Source organism: Psilocybe cubensis, chromosome 3, assembly GCF_017499595.1.
Source record: "Psilocybe cubensis strain MGC-MH-2018 chromosome 3, whole genome shotgun sequence".
NCBI classification, from domain to species: Eukaryota; Fungi; Basidiomycota; class Agaricomycetes; order Agaricales; family Agrocybaceae; genus Psilocybe; species Psilocybe cubensis.
Window position 1 is genome coordinate 1,719,841 of NC_063001.1, and position 20,085 is coordinate 1,739,925.

Below are 20,085 nucleotides of genomic sequence, written 5' to 3' on the forward strand. Positions count from 1 at the left end.
CTCGTTATCATTACGAACTACCTTTATTTATAGAACTCACAGTGTAATCAATTAAAGTTACCCATTTTTGGCGGTAATGCGGTCCGAAAATCGATAACGTCATATCATCGGACTTTCTGGTCGTCCCTATTTGATTTCCCTAAATCCATAAATACCACAGAATTTTCGAAAAATAATAGTGTGTAGCCTTCTGCCATGTCTGAGTTTGACCCCAGCACGCATCCTCATCGTCGATGTGAGCCCTCAATGTAAATCGTCATTGAATATCTCATCCAGATTGCTGCCAGTCAACCCTCTCACGAAAGAGTATATCTTGGTGTCACCCCATCGCACTAAACGACCATGGCTCGGTCAGACGGAGCCTCCGCAAACAGCAAGCCTCCCAGAGTACGACCCCGCATGCTACCTTTGTCCTGGAAACTCTCGGAGCAGCGGCCAGAAAAATCCTCTCTACAAGGACACGTTCGTCTTCGAGAATGACTTTGCGGCCCTGTTGTACCCGCCTTTGCCGCATACCGCACCCCCTGCTCACCCATTGATGATAGCAGAACCACTGCATGGCGCGTGTGATGTGGTCCTTTTCCATCCCAAACATAACCTCACGATGGCCCGTATGCAATTGGAGGAAATTGGATATGTCATTGAGGAATGGATCCGCATATACAAAGCAAGAGGGTCTGAACCTGGCATAAAATACGTCCAAATTTTTGAGGTCTGTATTTTGTGTGGTCAGCTAAAGTTCTTTATGCTGATGTTCGTCTATCACGATTGACAGAATAAAGGGGCTATCATGGGATGTTCTAACCCCCACCCACACGGTCAAGTGTGGTCCTCATCCGAGGTCCCCACTATACCTGCACAAGAATTGAGGTCCTTGAAAGAATATGCGTTTACGAAACCAGCTGGTGGAACCGCCCCTCGAGGTTTTGAGGGTAAGTCCTAAACTGAGCAATCCAAGTGACGGAAATGTTCTATTATTTTTAGGTAAACCCTGTCTTCTCTGCGAATATGCACACGCAGAAATGGAGGCTCCAAAAGATAATGGCCGTGTCGTCGTTTCCAATGACCACTGGGTAGCAGTCGTTCCGTGGTGGGCGACTTGGCCATTCGAAATTCTACGTAAGCCCCAGGTTGCTTGCCAATCCCATCCACCCAGTACCCTAACTCGCCGATTTGCATTCAGTTCTACCATACCGACGACACATTGGATCTATCAGTGATCTTTCTGACGCGGAGAAGACAACTTTTGCGGAAATACTCTCCAGGATAACCAAGCGTTACGACAATTTGTTTTCATGCTCATTTGCGTATTCTATGGGAATACATCAGCGGCCCATTCCCATAAAAGTTGGTGAATCTGACGATGCAGATCATGACTATGATTTTGCCCATCTTCACGTCCACTTTACACCACCTTTGCTAAGGAGTGCAACCGTCAAGAAGTTCCTGGTTGGGTATGTCGTTAACACCGCATTCCTCAATTTCCACTGACCGCTCGTGCAGGTACGAGTTGATGGCTGAAGCTCAACGAGATTTAACAGCGGAGCAAGCAGCAGATAGGCTCCGAAACTGTAGCGAAATTCACTACCTCGATGCCCCTCGGACATGAGACTCGAGGAAAGCATGTAAATAATGAAACGATCATTTCCCGTCAATCTGAAGCCACATTAACCAGTGTTTCTTTTCTTCTTCAGTCCCTTCAAAGACCCAGTTGACTTTTTTGATCTCAGAGAAACCTTCAGCCAATGTAGGCTCTTCGAGGTTATCGCGAAACCCAGAAAACGCGATGTAAGGCAACAAAGCACGCTCGGGCTGACGAGACATATTTTTAGAAACTGGCTGCAGAAGAGGAAAAATAACTTACTTCCTTTGCTGCAGCAGAAGGAGGCATGTTAAAGGCTCTGTAAAGGTTATTGTGCCACGCTAGTTCTATTGATCCGGTGAAGTAGAAACATCTGAGCATGATGTGTTAGAAATAATAAATAACACAGAGGTTGGTAGTACCTGGCCTTGATATTATTGGCTTTACAAATGTCAAGATAGGTTTTCCGTGTAGGAGAATTTCGATTGGTGTTGTCTATTACATGAAACGTTAGTCGACATGGCCTGTTGAAGAGGTAAAATGCAAATGCACCGATGACACAACTCTTTCCTTCCTTGATGGCTTCCTGAAGAACCTTTGCACATTTCTGACTGGTTTTGAGGGTATCTTGGTTGATATGCACGTAGCCTTCAGGCTGAAAATATCGGCGGTAAAAAGTTGACTTTCCTAAACATGGATATCCTACGAACAGGACTGCCTCCTGTTGACGCGGGGTGGGTATTATAGGGGACGAAGTCGGTGTTACGAGAGGCACTGTGGTTTAGATATGAATATAATTGCAAGTAAGCGAGGGATGCCACTAACAGTTGGGTAAAGATGATGCTCGGAAGCCAGGCATAGTATAATTATCATGGGGTGGCAATTTGAGGAAGTATTCCTGGGTGAAGTAGTATTAGGTGCACAGTTGATCTAAATTGGATTGACGAACACACCTCGGGCGTAAAGAATGGCAGTTCGATATTTTCTGCCCATTTGCGGTCTGTACTCGAGAAATCGCCTTTCGCTTTAACGTACTGGCGACCAGCAGCATCTCCAACAAAAAAGGATGCGGATTTATCTTTGCAGTGTATGTCAATACACGCGCTTCCTGAAAGCATGATGATTTGAAAGCGTACCGATTTCCACGCCTTCTTCCTTGAATATCCTTTCTATCTCCCGCCACATTCCAGGCATGGGTTTCCGGTATTGATCCTTCTGCGAAGCTGCCAATATTCGAAACGGGATATCGCTCAACTAGAGTCTATCAGAATGGCAAGCGTCTCCATGATTGAGTAACGAACGTACAGCTTGTCCGATTAGAGGTATCTTTTCCTTCCACGTATTCAACGCTACAGGCTTAAGCGCCTGATTGGAAATAAAAACGATGGCGAAGCTGTTGCGCAGGTCAACAAGACAATGCGAGTGGCACATATAGCAAGCTTACCCGGATTCATACAGCTCTTTCAATTTATCCGGCACAATCGACCTCCACCAGCTCCACGACGGAGGTTTCCCAGCAGCCGCACTCTTCGTCGCAAACTCGGACTTGATAACCGTGCCGTCCAAATCGAGCGCCGCGACTTTGGCAGACGCCGTTGGGTGCAGATTGATGCCGTGCAAGCATGAGCCTGTCGGGCCCAAAGGCTTTAACCACTGAAAAGACCCTTCCGGCTTCTTTTCGGTTCGTTTGGAGAAGAATGGGTGGACTGGAAAAAGACACGGTTCATTTCATTCGGTCGTTCGGATTAAAGAAAGTAAGAAAGGTTGTTTTTTACTTTTAGGCGCCTTTGGTGCGACGGCTGAGTCTGATTGTTCTTCGGAGCTTTTTCGCTTTTTTGAGGTACCTTGACAAAGTTTGATAGAGTTATGAGGAGAGACGATTATGTTGAACGTACCTGCTTCAAGAGCCGAGCTGGATGGTTGGGGATCGCTGGGTGCGGACGATTGCATAGCCACGGAGGTACTAAAACGGATTCGTAAAAGTGAGATAGCAAGAGACGTGCGTCTCGCACAGAGTAAAGGGAACAGTTTGGTCAGAGTGCCAGTCCGGCGCGTCGTCGTCAAAGTTCAAGAGAGCTTAAATTGACGCGTTGCACGCAAGTACGTAAAGTCACATGACGTTGATTCACGGTGGATGATGAACGTAACGCTGGTTGTTGTAAGGAATTTGGATTGGACCAACTTGCTAGTTGCTAGGTACTTGAACGCTACGACATCTACTGTACCAACCTGTTTGCTTCATCAACCTTCTATGGCACCAGCAAAGCGCCGCGCATCAAATCGCAACTCACTCAAGCCAGCCGTGGGGACAGCAGCAGAACCCAACTCTCCCTCAACAACAACACCCATCCGCACCCCAGAAGCGACACCATCCAACGGCACGTTGAACGGTGACGGTGCGCCGTCGATTTATCAGGGGAAGGAGAAGGAGCCCGCGAACGAGGACGAGTCGGACCAGCGGTGTCCCGCATGCACGGAGGAGACGCTGGGTCTGATCAACGGCTCGCGCAGGGAGAACTGGATCGAGTGCGATAATTGCAACACCTGGTACCACTGGCGCTGTGCCGGGAACGGTGAGGACGTCAACAACATCGCGAAATGGTGAGCACCCTATGATAATGCTACGTTTCGGGATTTGGAATTTTGCCAGTTAAAAAGTTAAAAATGACATCACAAAACCAATTTTTTTACTCGGAAAATTTATCTTTTTGTTTTTTTTCTTTCTGAATACTCATGTTTTTCCGAGCGAAATGCCGGGGTTGTTTCAAAAATTGCAAAAAAAATGATTTCTGGCTGAATTGAACCGCTCATTTCTCCCGTTGCCAGGTATTGCGAAGCATGCACCAAGGCAGATCCATCTCGCATCATGACACTCAAACCACCCGCCCGCAAGTCCTCCCGCAAACGCACGCAGCGCGATTACGCCTCTCTCGATTCCGGCATGGGCTCCGATCCTAATCGCTTCTTCCGCATGCTCGAGACAAAGGACATCAAGCCTGACCCGTTCAGGCGGATGAAAGGCAGCGAGCTCGATACTTGGTTGGAAGAAGACGACAGCGCTATGCGCGAGCCTATCGTCATCGAGCAGCCAGATGGACTCGGCATGAAAATGCCACCTCGCGACCTCACTGTGGAGCATGTAGCAGAGTATATTGGCGAGGATGTGCCGTTGGAGGTCATGGGTGAGTCATTCATTTTTTTGCCCTTTGTTCTTTCATGATTAACATTGGAAATCAGATGTGGCCTCGCAATCAACAGCACCTGGCTGGAACTTGGGCAAATGGGCAGATTATGTCGAGTTGGAACCCTCGAAACGCGAAAAAGTGTTGAACGTTATTTCATTAGAGATTTCTGGCACCGAGCTTGCAGATATGGTTCTCCCTCCCAAAATAGTAAGAGACTTGGATTGGGTGGAGAACTTTTGGCCAAGCACGAGGAAGGGAAAGAATAACGCGTATCCCAAAGTGCAATTGTACTGTTTAATGGGAGTGGCAGGTGCCTGGACGGTATGTTTTACGGTTGTGGCATTGAACTGAAACTTATCCATGTTCAGGACTGGCATATTGATTTTGCGGGGTCATCTGTATATTATCATATTCTTCATGGATCAAAAGTTAGTGAACAAGTTTTGAGTGTGTGGACATGGTATTCATGATGCATAGGTATTTTACTTTATACGACCAACGGCAGCTAATTTGGCTGCGTATGAAAAGTGGTCTGGGAGCGAGTTGCAGTACCAGACATGGTTGGGGGATATGGTGGACGAGGTGTACAAGGTTGAGCTGGTAGAGGGAAACACGATGATTATCCCGTCTGGATGGATTCATGCAGTAGTGAGTGTCATGAACAGCAAGAATGAAAAGTTTTACTGATGGGATGCAGCACACGCCTGTTGACACACTTGTGTTTGGAGGCAACTTTTTGCATTCGTATGATGTAGCAACGCGTAAGTTGAAATGACATTCAGAGAAAAGACATATTGACAGGTGATGCAGAGCTGCGTGTGCGGGAGATTGAGATGGCGACACAGGTGCCGAAAAAGTTTACGTTCCCAATGTTTACCAAGTAAGTTTTTTCACGATCAGGGGTGTGAGTCACTGATAGACTGGCGGCAGACTGTGCTGGTACGTAGGGGACAAGTACCTGCGGGATCTCAAGTCTGCCTCAGGGGCGTCGTATCCGCCACGGGTGCTTGATGGGATGCTGAGGCTGGCAGAGTTTCTGGTGTCAGAGGCACGAGTGCTTGAGACGGGGAGCGACGCTGCAAAGAAAGAGGCGAAAGAGAGCATACCAGCAGACCGAGTGAAGGACGGACCAGCTGTTGCGCGGGAGCTGCGATGGCGGGTGAAGCAGGCGATGGGGTACGCGAGCGACGAGGAAGGGAGCAAGACGAAGCGACAGCGGGTGGGATCTGGACACTTTCGACATTTCCGACCCAAGATATGGGATCTGAACGCGAGCTACGAGGATGGGGAGACGGAGGAGGTTGTGGCGGCCAAGAGACCGGAGAGCGGGACAGGACTGGAGGAGAGCTGGCTAGGGGGAGTTGTAGCAGGAGAGGACAAGGCAGTTGTGCGTCGGCGGGTGGAGAGAGTGAGCAAGGTGCGACGGACAGGGACAGGGCTGGAGCGGCATGTAATAGAGAGACGCATAGAAGAGTGGAGTTGGTAGGCTAGTAGACTAATAGAGTAATTGTCACATGGATCACATATTCACACTTCTCACTCTGACTTCCATGTCGACCGCGAATCCGTCTGGCTACGATGTGCGCCCACAGAGACAGCCGGAGCTGCCCCACTGTATTTCTTGTCTCTTTTCTCCCGTCTTCTCCTCTTGACTCCTCCCACAGCAGACCCGCCCCAGTACGATGATCACCTGCCAGACTCTTTCAGCACCCTCTCTCTCGCCGACCCCATTCCCCGTGCTGCCTCTGCCATGTCCCATGCCTCCGCTCCCCCGCGCACACACCCACCCCCCAGGCACGCCATGACCCTTCCTCCCAACCAGCAGTACCCCCACTCCGCCTACAGCGACTCTGCCGCACCCCCGCCCCAGCACTACCACATCAACGGCCCTCCGCCTCCACATCACAACGAGTACGACGACTACCACTCGGCTTATCGCTCTCCAGACAGCTTCGCCCCCCATCCCCAGTATCCACCGCCCCAGCAGCATCTCCATCCCCATCACCACCAGCCATGGCAGCCCCCGCCTCCCCCTCAGAACTACCACAACCCCCTCTTTGCTGCCGCGTCTAATGTCCTCGGCATGGCTCCTCCCCCGCACCCACAGGGTCCTCCTATCCAGCGAAATCCTGCCCATGCTCCTCCCATGTCCTCCGATCGCAGTGTCTACGCTGCCTCTGTCTCCTCGGGTCATTCTGGGAGCTCTGGCCAGCCTTCCTTCCAGTCCAACGATCAGTATTCCGTCCAGCAGCATCACGATTTCGACCCTCGTCCCCCCTACGAGCGCGCTGCTACCTCTGCCTCTCTCGCTCCCTCCTCTACAAAAAGCAAGGCCGTCGATCTCAGCTCGCCCCCTTTTACCAAAGAATACATAGATCAGTATCGCCAGAGAATCAAGGCGGATCCAGACCCCGAGGCTCACTTTCTCTACGCCAAATACCTCATCGATGCTGCCAAACATATCCGTACCTCAAATACAGACGCACGTGGCGCGAAAAAGTACAGCGAAGTTCTCATCGGCGAATCTCTCAAGGTCATCCGCAGACTCGCTACACAGGGCGAAGCATATGACGAGGCTCAGTTTTTCCTCGCCAACTGCTACGGCACTGGCGCCCTCGGTCTCCAGGTCGACCACGAGCGCGCCTACCACCTCTATCTCCAGGCCGCGAAGCAGAACCATGCCGCCGCGTCCTATCGCGTCGCCGTCTGCAATGAGATTGGCGCAGGCACCAAAAAGGAGCCGTCGCGCGCAGCCGCGTTCTACCGCAAGGCCGCCTCGCTCGGTGACACCCCTGGCATGTTCAAGCTCGGTATGGTGCTCCTGAACGGTGCACTCGGCGAGCAGAAAAACCCCCGCGAAGCTATCAGCTGGCTCAAGCGTGCCGCGGAGCAGGCAGACGAGGATAACCCCCACGCGCTCCATGAGCTCGCGCTGCTGTACGAAAACCAGACGGGCGCGCTCGTGCCGTACGACCCTGCATACGCCAAAAGTCTGCTCACGCAGGCTGCCCAGTTGGGCTATACCCCGTCGCAGTACAAGCTTGGCCAGTGCTATGAGTACGGCTCGCTCACTTGTCCTGTTGACCCCCGTCGATCAATAGCCTGGTACACCAAGGCTGCGGAAAAGGGAGACGCCGAGGCAGAGCTCGCGCTCAGTGGATGGTATCTCACGGGAAGTGAAGGTGTTCTCAAGCAAAGCGATTCAGAAGCTTACCTCTGGGCACGACGCGCCGCGAACAAGGGGCTCAGCAAGGCAGAGTATGCCGTCGGGTACTATGCTGAAGTGGGCATAGGTATCAAGCAAGACATTGAATTCGCCAAGCGATGGTACATGCGTGCTGCTGGTGAGTGTAAAAAGCAACACTTTTTGCATTTCGAATGACTGACTCGTTATTCTAGCACAAGGCAACAAACGTGCCATGAATCGATTAACAGAAATGAAGCGCATGGGCAACAAGCGTGGAAATGTCGCCCGACCAACGCGACAACAGGCCAAAGACGAGTGCGTCATCAGTTGACCGACCCGTCTGCACCCCCTTTCTTCTTTGATATATATGCTATCAATCATCATCGGGTTTTCTACTTGTTCAACGACGCCTCTTCGTTTATTTATTCATCTCTCTAGTTTGTTGGTACAATCGGGCTCGTTTTCTACATAGTTCATAATTTTTTTTGTTAAGCAATAACTTTAATGTTAGGTATGGTCATAGCATGCCAGCTAGTCATTTTTCGCTCAATTCCGCAACACCAGGCAAAGTCTGCAACGCGACCCATGAGTACTCTGTCAATGTATGAATGTCTACGATGCTTACCTTGCCCTCGAGAAGCTCCAGGCTGGCTCCTCCTCCAGTGCTGACATGGCTGAGCTCGTCTTCTTTGCCGTGGTTGGCAACAACTGTCGCAGTATCTCCTCCTCCAACAATCACAGTGGCTCCCTTCTTGACCGCTTCAATTGTAGCATCCAGGAGCTCCTTGGATCCCTCAGCAAAAGCAGGGAACTCAAACACACCAGCAGGACTAGACCCAAGTAAATAAACTAGCCGAATCTCTAAAAATTGTCACTTACCCGTTCCAGAGAATGGTCTTTGCTTCTAGCACAGTTTGCTTGAAGAGCTCACGGCTCTTCGGACCAGCGTCGAGTCCCATCCAACCGTCGGGAATTCCTCCCTCATCGGTAGCAACTCCGGTCTAAATCAATGATCGTTACCATCTTCATCTCTCTCGGTATGCTTTTACACTCACCTGAGCATTCTTGTCAAACTTGTCGGCCGTGATGTAGTCCACTGGGAACACAAGCTTGACGTTGTTCTTCTTCGCTTTCTCCACTAGACCAGCGACTTTTTCAGAGCCAGCTTGGTCGAACAGGGAGGTACCGATCTACTATGACGTCATTATTACGAATGTCCGAGACCAAGATAAGTGCGTACGGGAACTTTGTCCAGAGTCTTTTTGAAGGTGAAAGACATTCCACCGCAGATGATCAAAGAGTTGACCTGCGACGCATGAGCAAGGGCATTAATCATTGAAAAAATGTGAATTACCTTGTCCAACATGTTGTCAATAAGCTGGATCTTATCAGAGACTTTGGCACCACCGAGGATAGCGAGGAAAGGGCGTTCAGGGTTTTCGAGTGCTTTGGCAAAGTATTCCAATTCCTTCTTCATAAGGAATCCGGCGGCCCTTTGGGGGAGCTTAACGCCGACCATACTCGAGTGGGCGCGGTGAGCGGTACCAAAGGCGTCGTTGACGTAGACATCACCGAGTTTGGTGAGCTGCTCGCGGAACGCAGTGACGCTAGCGGGATCAGCCTTGGTCTTGCTGCCGTCCTTGTTCTTGACGGAGCCCTCCTCCTCAATGTGGAAACGCAAGTTCTCGAGGAGGATAACGGAACCTTCTGGAGCAGAGTTGACGGCCTGTTCCACCTCAGCTCCGACACAGTCGTTCAAGAAGATGACTTTCTTTCCGAGGAGTTTTTCAACTTCTGCGGCGACGGGTTTCAAAGAGTATTTCTCGACGACTTTGCCATCGGGGCGTCCGAGATGGGACATCAGGACAACGGCGCGAGCGCCTGTAGTCGAGCGATTTAAATAAGTAGAGATTCATAGATATGTAAGACGCGTACCATTCTCGAGAGCGTACTTGACGGTGGGCAGAGCCGCTACGATTCTCTACGAAAAAAGATGAAACATATTGATAGGAGACGCAATCTTTGACGGACATACCGCAGGGTTAGTGATGTGTCCGTCCTGGATGGGGACGTTAAAATCAACGCGAATGAGAACGCGCTTTCCCTTGAGGTCGAGATCAGTAATAGAGAGCTTGTTAGAGAGGGACATGGTAGATGGAGAGACGATGGAGGGAGATGGGTAATCTCGCCGACTCGATATTTATGGTACCACAGATTTTCCTTTCTGGGATAGTCTGGACCCCTCATCGTGAGGTTAGGGTTTCTCGTCTATTAATTCTCCAGAGTCGCTCTTGATCTTCCTTCGCATCGCCTCCCATTGACCAATGGCCGAAAACACATCCAACGCTCTAGGCCTCGACTTTTCACAGGAAACCGTCGAAGAGAAGCCAGAATATCAGGAACCAGAACAATCCTCGCAGACTGTCGCTCCCGATTCTTCTAGTCGGAAGGAACAAAAGGAAAAACCTTATGTCAATCCAGAACGTGTAAAGACAGGTGGCAGCCAAAGAGTATGGATCCTACCGTATTCTCTCTAAACTATCCCTTACATTCGTCCGTCAAGGATAAATTAAGCGATGAAGCTCTTGAAGAACGAATGGCTCGCATCCGGCAACAAAACGAAAAAATCAAACAGAGAAGAATAGTCAGTCTATATAATCATCATGCTGATAACGCGATTGACAAACGTTACATTTTACCTCAGGATGTGCAAGCTGATGAAGCTGCCTTCCGTCAGACACAGGAACGAGAGCGGGAAAGGCAGATGCAGAACCGCAAAATACAATCAGAGATCGACCGTGCTCGCGACCAAAACGCACAACGAAAAATGGCAAAGGTCCAAAGCCGTGAATGGGACTCTGGAAAGCCTTCGAGAAATATCAATCCTCCTTCATCTTCTCAAACAGATGCTGCACCTCAACAAGGCTCCGTGGAAGACGAAACTGCGCCATCGCCTACAATTGCACAAGAACCAAGTGCTGATTCTGGCAACTGGGTTCGTGGAGGGCCACATCAAAGAGGTCGTGGTAGAGGCAGGGGCAGAGGATCGGGCCGCGGTGGTGGTAACTTTAATAATCGTCGTGATACACCGCAATCAGCTACATCTGCACATGAAGAGCCTAAACAAGAGGCCGATGACCAAGTTGCTCCTACCGAATGATTCCCATCGTTTCTTTCATTTATTATACCCGTATCCATGATACTTACATGAAACTATTCAAACCCTGCATCTGCCAAATTTTACGTTTGTTATACATCCTATGATATCTACACACAAGGATTTCGCTCATTTAACGCCCGACTTGGGACTGGTAATCGAGAACTCCTTTTGAATGCAGGAATCGACATTGAAAATCCGCTATTTTCCTTCCCTTCAGCTGCTTGTAGCGCGCCTGTTTCCCTAGAACTTGGTGGCTGATCTTCTACACTTCTTCTTTTCTGTGGAGAGGACTTGGCCATGTACCTATGCCATGACCGTCGCGATGTACATTCCTTGCTGGCAGTCTTGATTGAATGAGGAGGTGCGTCATTTTTTCGGCGAGAGTCACCTAGTGGCCTTGTGTTCGTCTTTATATTGGTTGAATCTACGTTCACCCAAACCTGGGAATTAGTTGAGACGAGGGGTGGTATAGGGAGACATGTGGACGAAGCCGATGCTATGAGTTTCTTGTTTGACATTGAAACTGGTAAGCGGATATCCGCTGAAGCTGAGTCACTAGCCTTGGTAGATTGACCCGCCGATTCACACTTGGAGCTACTGGTATCCACACCAAACGCTCTCTAATTTGGTCAGTTTCGTCTGATAAATTAAAGAGACTTTCAGCGTACCTGGAATATCATGCTAATGTCTTGAAACGATTCTATGCTGAGACTATGGCTTGCATGTCGAGACAATCCTGCAGTATAACTTATAGATCCAGAGGCTTCCAACGAACTATTTCGCCGAGAGCTGGACGACGCCAAACTCCTCGAAACACTACCAGAACCGAAAAGAACACTGATCTCCTGCTTCATTGACTCGCTTGCCAAAGGTTCAAGCCGGGAGAATACTGACTCTTTAGAAGCAGATGTATCAAGAGTATAGGCAGCCCCCGTGGGTGTTTGTCGGTCGGTTAGTAATTTCAATCCAGCACTATCAATGGTCCTGGAAGTATTTTCCACGGCAAGTTTCGCAGACAAGGCCCTGCGCGACATCAAGGCTTGAACGGCGGCCTGTCGATCTGCAGGTATAACCTCACGAATTGACGAGATTGTTGAAACAGAAGGTGTAATCGTGTCCTGGTGCTCCTCAATGGCAACAGCCAATCTCTTCCAAAACTTGCTGATTTTCTTTTGGTCTCGGAGCTCTTTCCGAGCCGCGAGTGTCATTCTAAGAGCAGAAGAATATTCGTCCAGGGTCCTTGGTTTCTTTGACTCTCCTAAGGAATCCGAACCACTGGCGGAAGACGTGCTTGGTAACCCTGTTCTTGGGTACAAAAGGACCTGGCTCTTTTGCGACTGCAGTGTACTCGTATCTCCAGAAAATCTAGTGAAACTTGTGTCGCCAGATTGATCTGCACTCAGATCCAAAGATACACCAAAGCTCGCTTTTTCGTGCCTTAATTCTTCAATAATTCGCTCAAGTTTAGCGGATTTCAGTCTTTCAGCTACCAATTCCTCGTGGCAGTCCCTTAACAAAATCTGGAGTTTTCCATATTCCGAGATCCAAAAATTGACAGCTTCAGAAAGTCGTGCAAGTTCCTTGTTTACTGAAGATTGGATATTGGCTAATGAGCTTTTGTCGCTGTTTCGACGAGAGCGCCAGATGCCTAGCACGCGATCCGACGGCGTGTCATATAGGTGATTGAAGTTGACGGGGATCGGTGGTGGATTAGAGGTGACCAAGTCAAAGAGCGATAACGGAGCAGTACTACGGTGACAGTCCCCTATGGTGAACGATGAGCTTCTGATATTTGTAGTTGCTGGGAAGTCCAGACTTGGTGCTGAGAGACCTGGCACAAAAGTAGCTGATTTAGTCCGGCGATGGAGGAGATTGAAAGACTTGAAAAATCTCATTTTGGTCAATAAGAAACTGCAGGCTGAGAAGAATAGAATGTGTGGACGACATAGTATTTATGGTTTTAGTAGATAGTGGCTGACAAAAGAGCTGTGTCCATTCTGCGCATTGGAGACACTGGTACATCAAATTAGGAAGGCATGATCGGAGTCACTCTATTGCGACCCTATAGATATCGACTACTACTACTACTACTAGGACGCCAGTTCCTTGAACACGTCGTGGCCAATATGTTCGCTGCAGCCACTTCTTTCTTTGCCCGGACCAATATCAGTCAGTCGTATAGCATTGGCTCGCCGTCACAAGGACTGGGATTAGGGACTAGCAGGCCATCTACTCCAGGAGGTACCTCAACAGGGACCTCACTGTCTGCACCACCTGCTGCAACTCCTACTTTCTACATAGGATTATGGAAAGTGCAATCTGCCTGGCATAAGGTCACCAATAAACGCGTGTCCGTATGGACTTTCGATAAAAGAGGACAAGATATGGAAAGATTGGGCCCTCAGTCCAAGGAAAGAGTAGTTGAAGTTATGAAATCTGAGGTGTGTTATCAACTATGCATGGCATGTAGTAAAATTAACAACATCTCCTTTTTCTGCTCGAAAATTAGGCTTCAGCTCTAGGAAGACTGCGGCACCCTTCTATCCTAGGTGACTTGTTTGACAATGTTCAAAAACACATCAGGAAACTCACGCGTTTCGTTGAAGAAATGGTGGAACCTTTAGAAGAAACACGGAATGAGCTTGTGTTTGCCACAGAACCAGTGCTGGCGTCGCTGCAATTAGCCATCCCAGATTCCGGAAGACAGACTTCTCTTGTTGAACTTGATGAAATCGAGGTATCCTGATCGTTATTTCTGAATATCTTATGGATCAAATCTAACGGGCACCACGTTAAGATACAAAAAGGTGTGCTTCAAATGTGCAAAGGGCTCTCATTCCTCCACACGTCAGCAAAATTAATTCATTCACATCTGTCTCCCGAAACTGTGGTGATCAATGGTGCCGTGAGTCGTTCGCCCTTTCTTTCCTGCCACGCGTTTGACCTTTTGCTACAAAGGGTGATTGGAAAATTTCAGGTCTAGGTTTGACCATTCCTCTGTACGCTCCTGGAGGAGGTGCAACCCGGTGGGAGTTTCCGACCTTCGATGGGAGAGTACCGCCATACATTCAAAGATCATTTGACTACATGGGTGGGCCCCTACATTTAATACCCAGATTATAAGCTCAGTTCTTTCTCTCACCCTAGCTCCGGAGTATGCTTTGGATGAACAACTCGTAACTGCCTCAGATATGTATTCCCTTGGGTGTATATTGTATGCAGTCCATTGCAAGGGAATCCCTCCTTTCAGGAATCACGGTAGTCTTGGTGGATTGCGTGAAAACGCTTCAAAACCTGTGCCTGGTATTGATAGGCTTGACGGTGATCTTCAAGGTGATATTGTATCATTACTCCAGTTTTCCTTCAACTTACCAAAACTATTCGATTGTCAGTCCTTCTCAGGTCTCTAATCACGCGACACTATGGATCGAGACCTACCCCTGAATCATTACCCTCCCATGCTTTTTTCTCATCGTTACCTATCTCTACTTTGAATTTCTTGGATCGCTCGAATTTCACTGCCAAGACGCGAGAAGAGAAGATATCTTTTATGAAAGGCCTTACCACTGTCTTGGATCGGTTTTCAGAAGGATTACGAACAAGGAAAATTCTCCCTTCATTATTGGAAGAAGTGGGTAACGAACATTTGTTGTCTCCTGTTCACTTCTCAATGTGTTTTCTGCAGATGAAAGATACTCAACTCTTGCCTTACATTTTACCCAATGTCTTTGTAATATCCCAAAATTTATCTGCATCCCAATTTGCTTCCATCGTATTGCCAAGCTTGAAACCCTTGTTTGCGATTCGAGAACCACCTCAAAACATGTTGACCCTTCTGGACAATCTTACAATGCTTCAAGACAAAACAGACAAAAACGTTTTCAGAGAACGTCAGTTAGCAAATTGTCTCTCCCTCCTCGTGCACTAACTCTTCTTATACTGGTAGATGTCCTCCCTCTTGTTTACAATGCGCTTGAATCTGAACATGCCGTGGTATGATACTGCGTTTGCTGTTATTTTATTCACATTTGCTAAAAGTTCTACTAGGTGCAAGAGAGGGCTTTGAAAGTCGTTCCTGGATTATGTGATACGATTGATTATGCTGAAGTTCAAGAAGTTCTTTTCCCCAGAGTAGCCGTGGGTATATTTCATATCGCTCATTGATAAAATCTTGACTACTAGTTCACATTAGTTTGTGTTCACCAAAACTCGCATATTGACTGTGAAAGTTGCTACTCTGGTTACTCTACTTGCAATGGTGAAAACCTTGGATCAGGTATAAATATCCCACTTATGTCACAGCATCATTTTTTAACACTACTTCTTTAAAAGACAACGTTAACCCAGAAGCTTGTACCATTGCTGTCAAAGATCCGCACGAAAGAACCCGCTGTGATGGTAAGCTATTAGTCTCTCGCTTAGCAATGACCTGCTGTGAAATACAATTAGATGGCAACATTATCTGTGCAAGAAGCCATGGGATTGAAAGTAGATCGAGAGGCGGTCGCAACTTTGGTTTTACCTCAACTATGGGCAATGTCAATAGGACCATGTACGTTTCCCAAACGGTATCTATCACCTTATCTGATCTGCTTCAGTATTAAGCGTTGGTCAATTCCAGCGTTTTATGCAGGTCATCAAAAAACTTGCAGAGCGCGTTGAAAAAGAGCATGATCAATTTCTGCGCGATTCTCAACGTCTGGAAGATCGGTCGGGCATAGCAACTGATGGAAATCAAGTTGCAAATGGAATCACTCAGAATGTCGATTTTGAAAGTCTGGTTGGTGGAAAGGCAAATGGCCAAACAATCAAAGCAGACACTGCCGTCGACAATAATGCTTCTTGGGATGATGATGTATGGGGAAGTATATTTAATAACAATCTGGTAATATTCTGCAGCCTTTATGGTGGGTCATTGATATTAATAATTGGTTCTCAGAGCGCAACGTCATCTACGACAACTTCACCCTCACCACCTCATCAATCGAGCTCTTTTGCTTCTCCCGCATCATCCTCTCTAGTCGCAACTCTGCCCTCCAGGAATACTTCTTATCAATCTCGTCCATCTAACTTAAACCCGATTCCTTTGTCGTCAACTTCTACTGCGAGCCCTCTATCCAGACGTCAAGAAAGAATGGCCCCAGATGTGCAAAAATCCGTCAATACTGGCTCGCAGGCACGAATGTCTTATTCCCAAAACCTCCTGCCCACTCCTCCTAGAGTAACCCCACAGGCGCTTTCACAACCTCTGCAACCGACATACTCCGCCCCCAACTATAATATCTATGCATCCCCTGCGGGTACAGCTACTAGTGGCTCAGCTTTCGCTCCAACGATTAATGCATCCTTGCCTTTGATGCCACAGCAATCAAGCATGGCTTCGCTTACACAACCGATTCAACCTCAAATGGGTGGTCTACTGACACCATCAAGACCAGTTCAATCATCAACAGGGACATCCAATGTGCTTTCGAAAGATGACTGGGGGGATTTCGACCCGTTATCATAGCAAAATTCTGATCATAATAGTCTAATATTGAATGTATACCTCTTGACATTGGTTTAAATAAACCCAAGATCCCTATTTGCTGATTACTTAGCTAGGTCCTAGGTGTATCATCTTTACAATCAATCTGCGTCCCCGTTAAGTAGTCAAGAATAATCTTAGCACCAGACTTTGAAGATATCAAGTTTGCATCCTTGCAGGCTTGACTTTGCACGCCTTTTTGTTCGCCATTAGAGTGTGTTGTTAAATATGTATGGTTTAACGCACACAAAGAACATCCATCAACACATTTACAGTTGCTGACGATTAACCGAGCTCGGTCAAAAAGAACCTGCACTAATTATTTGTTGAAAGCGATTCCGAAGACATTCGTATATCATAACACAAAACCACTCACCGTTGTCAAATGCTCGAGAAATTACACCGCCCGTTTTTCCAACAGCATCGTAGAATACTAATCTATATACCAAACTTAAATATGCGCAACCATATTTTGAACTTTAGTACCTGGGGGCCCGTTTAGCTGAGGTATTACCATCGGCGTATCCTTCCTTTGCGACCCTGCAATCGGTTTTAACGTCTTGGGATAAGGCGTACTGGTTAAGGACAGCGTGTTCGGCAGCGTGTATGGCGGCCGCTCCGTCGATTTCCTCGGCGTATAGTCGTTCCAATATGACATTGGGCAGGTCGATCCAGAACCCAATAGTTTCTCGTTCCCAGGGTGGAGTAATCAGTTCAACCGCGTCTAATATGTTGCTGCCTCTAATAAAGAGCGTTAAGAGCACAAAGTAACCATCATAGGTTGATTAGACTAACCTAATCTTGAAGAAACCTTTTCCAGGTGGGTCAATACAATTTGAGATGATGCTAGAAGGCCTTCACGCACCGAAGACTTTGACGCAGACATTTAACCCTGGTAAAGTCGATGATAAACCACCGAGGATGTAGAATGATAGAAACATACTTCCGAATTCAACGACAGTATTTTCGAATTTTAGCGCGCGAAAAGTTTGAAGAGGTAAGATCCGACTATGACCATGTGGTATCAGCCAGCTGGAACCCCTGGGACCCGAGAAAAAATATCCTACGTTACATCCCTGCAAGAAATTTGATAACCAGGTAAGAATTATACCGTAATGATAACACTGGTGTCGGATTTATACCTTGGAGATGTTATATAGTTGACGTCCGCTCGAACGACTTTGGCCACTTTGGAATCATGGCTGACCTCTTTGACCTACAAGGTGATCAAGGTTTCAGCGTAATCCGTACTAGTCCGACCACTCACTATGAAAGTTTCTCCTTGATGCATAAACTGTACCAAATTTTCTAAGTCAATCAACCAGCTTCCAGAAGAAACATACCACGCCTCCTTCATATAGCTCAAAAAGGGCTCTCGAAAATTCTACTTCCTCCAACTTGTTCAAACTTGTGCTGTTGGTCATATCCACGACCATGTATGTTTCTTCCTGGGTCCCGCCTAGTGTTTGAATGCTTAGCATAAAGAATTATTCCAAGGATCGCAACTCACGTATAGCAACGTGTCTGGAAGGGAAAGGCAAGAATTTGGGATCTGGATGATACCTACAAAAAAGTCGGAAGTCTGCCTTCATAGCAAGCCAAACTTAAGGTTGCAAAATTTTCTTACCATCCATCATCATCTTTTAGTAGCTTCCGTTTACAGATGCTCATGCACATAGAGCCAAACCACTTTTCATCTACTTTGGCGATAGGCATTTCGTAGGAAGCACACTGTAAATGAGCTATTGAATTGTTAACAGTCGCATGTGACCATAAATCGAGAAAGAGTATGCACCCTCTAATATCAATTCATTTTCCATGTCAATTATCAGATCATCCAACGAATCCTCAAATAAACCCAAAGGTTGATTCACGAAATGTTGATCGATAGGGAAAGGATCCGCGACCATGATGGCGAGCGAATCTTGAGAGCGTCGACCTGCCCGACCTGCTTGTTGTCTCTATAGAAATAACATCACTATATGTGACAACGCTGCTCCGACTAAACTCACAAAATTTGAAATCGTCATAGGGAATCCAAGCATAATGACTGCATCCAAAGCCCCAATGTCAATACCAAGTTCCAAAGCATTTGTAGCGATGATGCCTAATAACTGGCCAGAGAATGCCTCATGTTCAATTTGTCGACGATCCTTGTTCAACATTAGTATTCAACAAGCTATAGTCCATACAATTAATGCAAACTTCACGAGAATATCCTTGAGACAATTAAACCTTGTTAGGACTGTAGCGTTTAGTCAAGCTGCTTTACCTACCTCCTCTGTAAGCTCTAACCTTTTCCACAATATCCATGCGACCTTCGTTGCTAAGATCCGCTTTGAGAGTCTTCATGGCCTGTTGTATATCGTATTTGACGACTACCCGACACAGAGATACGATCTCACTCACCAGTTCACAGACTTTGCGTATCTAGACGGCGCAAGTAAAAGGTCATATACTTAGAGGCATGCTCTGTTTGACGGTAAAAAGTGTAATACCTTGCAAAAGAGTATAACCCGCAGGCCGCTCTTCATTAGTGTTCTCATTAACTTTGACGCTTCTGATAACGATGATCGTCGTCCCAAGGACGGATCCATTTCATCTATCAATGGAGGGTTCCAGAGAATATATTCTTTGCTACCAGACGGTGCACCGTCGTTGGATATGACTTCCAATGAGGCACTCTCGATGGCGAATAATTTTGACATGTATTCTGCTGGATTGGCGAGCGTTGCACTGCATGACACAAGTCGTATTCGTTTGTCTGGAATTCAATTTAAGGGTTGCATTGAAAAGGCGACAAGGCAAAAATCTATACATACTGCCAACCGCTTCGCAAACTCTTCTAAACCGTCGTAAGATATAAGCCACATGACTGATAATGATTCAATAATCGACGGGGATATGTAACATCGTTTGCAAATTACCTTCCAAGTAGGCCAGTGTAATAGTGAAGCTCATCCACAGCTAGCAACTACCATGAATAAAAAAAAGCCTGTAAGATTTTGGGTTGATTTATTAAGATTGGATACTACCTTCAATCTCTTCAAGAAACTTGTTCAGTGTAAAATTAACATATATGCACGGCTTGAGAGGGAGATACCTTCGCCATTTTTCTTCGTTAGGAAGAATTGATGCGTGCAAAGTGTCCTGTTTGATGATTGGAGTAAAATTAAATAGAGGGTGACAATGTGAGAAAGATTGCATACAAAATTTGTGATAATAACAGAAGCAGTGTCTCGAATTTCTGGTGGATGTGTAATGAAAATTAAAATGTATATCATAATTATAGAGGCACACCTGTTCTATCCTCTTGAGACGTGTCGCCATCATAGGTTGCTACCTGAATGACGTTAAATCCGGGAATCGACCTTCCAAAAAGTCTTGACTTCACCTTCACATGCTCTAGCCCCGGGCAAATCTGGAGCAACTGAGATAAAGACT

At 47.2% G+C, this 20,085-nt stretch overlaps 8 protein-coding genes across 8 annotated transcripts; 4 read left to right on the top strand and 4 right to left on the bottom strand.

Moving 5' to 3' along the window:
- Positions 1–195: 195 nt before the first annotated feature.
- JR316_0003330 (Galactose-1-phosphate uridylyltransferase) lies at positions 196–1,609 on the top strand (the record flags this gene model as incomplete). Its single annotated transcript, XM_047889103.1, has 6 exons — positions 196–235; positions 288–712; positions 776–932; positions 985–1,119; positions 1,184–1,454; positions 1,504–1,609. 6 exons carry the CDS (start codon positions 196–198, stop codon positions 1,607–1,609), a joined length of 1,134 nt encoding a protein of 377 aa, XP_047751477.1.
- Positions 1,610–1,641: 32 nt separating this feature from the next.
- Positions 1,642–3,532, bottom strand: JR316_0003331 (Bifunctional polynucleotide phosphatase/kinase; the record flags this gene model as incomplete). Its single annotated transcript, XM_047889104.1, has 11 exons — positions 1,642–1,812; positions 1,865–1,955; positions 2,005–2,077; positions 2,135–2,356; positions 2,408–2,480; positions 2,536–2,660; positions 2,719–2,836; positions 2,888–2,975; positions 3,027–3,288; positions 3,358–3,426; positions 3,478–3,532. The coding sequence occupies 11 exons, from the start codon at positions 3,530–3,532 to the stop codon at positions 1,642–1,644; spliced, it is 1,347 nt and encodes a 448-aa protein (XP_047751478.1).
- Positions 3,533–3,833: 301 nt separating this feature from the next.
- JR316_0003332 (JmjC domain-containing histone demethylation protein 1) lies at positions 3,834–8,285 on the top strand (the record flags this gene model as incomplete). Its single annotated transcript, XM_047889105.1, has 10 exons — positions 3,834–4,183; positions 4,409–4,764; positions 4,820–5,088; positions 5,136–5,195; positions 5,245–5,415; positions 5,465–5,528; positions 5,578–5,647; positions 5,698–6,245; positions 6,360–8,111; positions 8,167–8,285. 10 exons carry the CDS (start codon positions 3,834–3,836, stop codon positions 8,283–8,285), a joined length of 3,759 nt encoding a protein of 1,252 aa, XP_047751479.1.
- Positions 8,286–8,489: 204 nt separating this feature from the next.
- JR316_0003333 (Phosphoglycerate kinase) lies at positions 8,490–10,103 on the bottom strand (the record flags this gene model as incomplete). The annotated part of the gene is made up of 8 exons (XM_047889106.1): positions 8,490–8,525; positions 8,580–8,784; positions 8,834–8,955; positions 9,010–9,144; positions 9,195–9,260; positions 9,309–9,835; positions 9,890–9,935; positions 9,990–10,103. 8 exons carry the CDS (start codon positions 10,101–10,103, stop codon positions 8,490–8,492), a joined length of 1,251 nt encoding a protein of 416 aa, XP_047751480.1.
- A 175-nt stretch (positions 10,104–10,278) lies between these two features.
- On the top strand, positions 10,279–11,114 carry JR316_0003334 (uncharacterized protein; the record flags this gene model as incomplete). Its single annotated transcript, XM_047889107.1, has 3 exons — positions 10,279–10,464; positions 10,518–10,598; positions 10,659–11,114. The coding sequence occupies 3 exons, from the start codon at positions 10,279–10,281 to the stop codon at positions 11,112–11,114; spliced, it is 723 nt and encodes a 240-aa protein (XP_047751481.1).
- Positions 11,115–11,221: 107 nt separating this feature from the next.
- JR316_0003335 (uncharacterized protein) lies at positions 11,222–13,009 on the bottom strand (the record flags this gene model as incomplete). The annotated part of the gene is made up of 2 exons (XM_047889108.1): positions 11,222–11,734; positions 11,783–13,009. 2 exons carry the CDS (start codon positions 13,007–13,009, stop codon positions 11,222–11,224), a joined length of 1,740 nt encoding a protein of 579 aa, XP_047751482.1.
- Positions 13,010–13,240: 231 nt separating this feature from the next.
- Positions 13,241–16,623, top strand: JR316_0003336 (Protein kinase domain-containing protein ppk32; the record flags this gene model as incomplete). Its single annotated transcript, XM_047889109.1, has 14 exons — positions 13,241–13,555; positions 13,624–13,851; positions 13,912–14,019; positions 14,073–14,205; positions 14,262–14,447; positions 14,507–14,745; positions 14,800–15,004; positions 15,061–15,107; positions 15,162–15,251; positions 15,307–15,390; positions 15,447–15,512; positions 15,564–15,666; positions 15,713–15,999; positions 16,054–16,623. 14 exons carry the CDS (start codon positions 13,241–13,243, stop codon positions 16,621–16,623), a joined length of 2,661 nt encoding a protein of 886 aa, XP_047751483.1.
- A 91-nt stretch (positions 16,624–16,714) lies between these two features.
- JR316_0003337 (ATP-dependent helicase hrq1) lies at positions 16,715–19,971 on the bottom strand (the record flags this gene model as incomplete). Its single annotated transcript, XM_047889110.1, has 15 exons — positions 16,715–16,836; positions 17,018–17,079; positions 17,128–17,382; positions 17,784–17,857; positions 17,909–17,935; positions 17,985–18,100; positions 18,152–18,204; positions 18,269–18,383; positions 18,437–18,602; positions 18,654–18,794; positions 18,937–19,071; positions 19,140–19,405; positions 19,464–19,516; positions 19,569–19,615; positions 19,942–19,971. 15 exons carry the CDS (start codon positions 19,969–19,971, stop codon positions 16,715–16,717), a joined length of 1,662 nt encoding a protein of 553 aa, XP_047751484.1.
- Between the last annotated feature and the right edge of the window lie 114 nt (positions 19,972–20,085).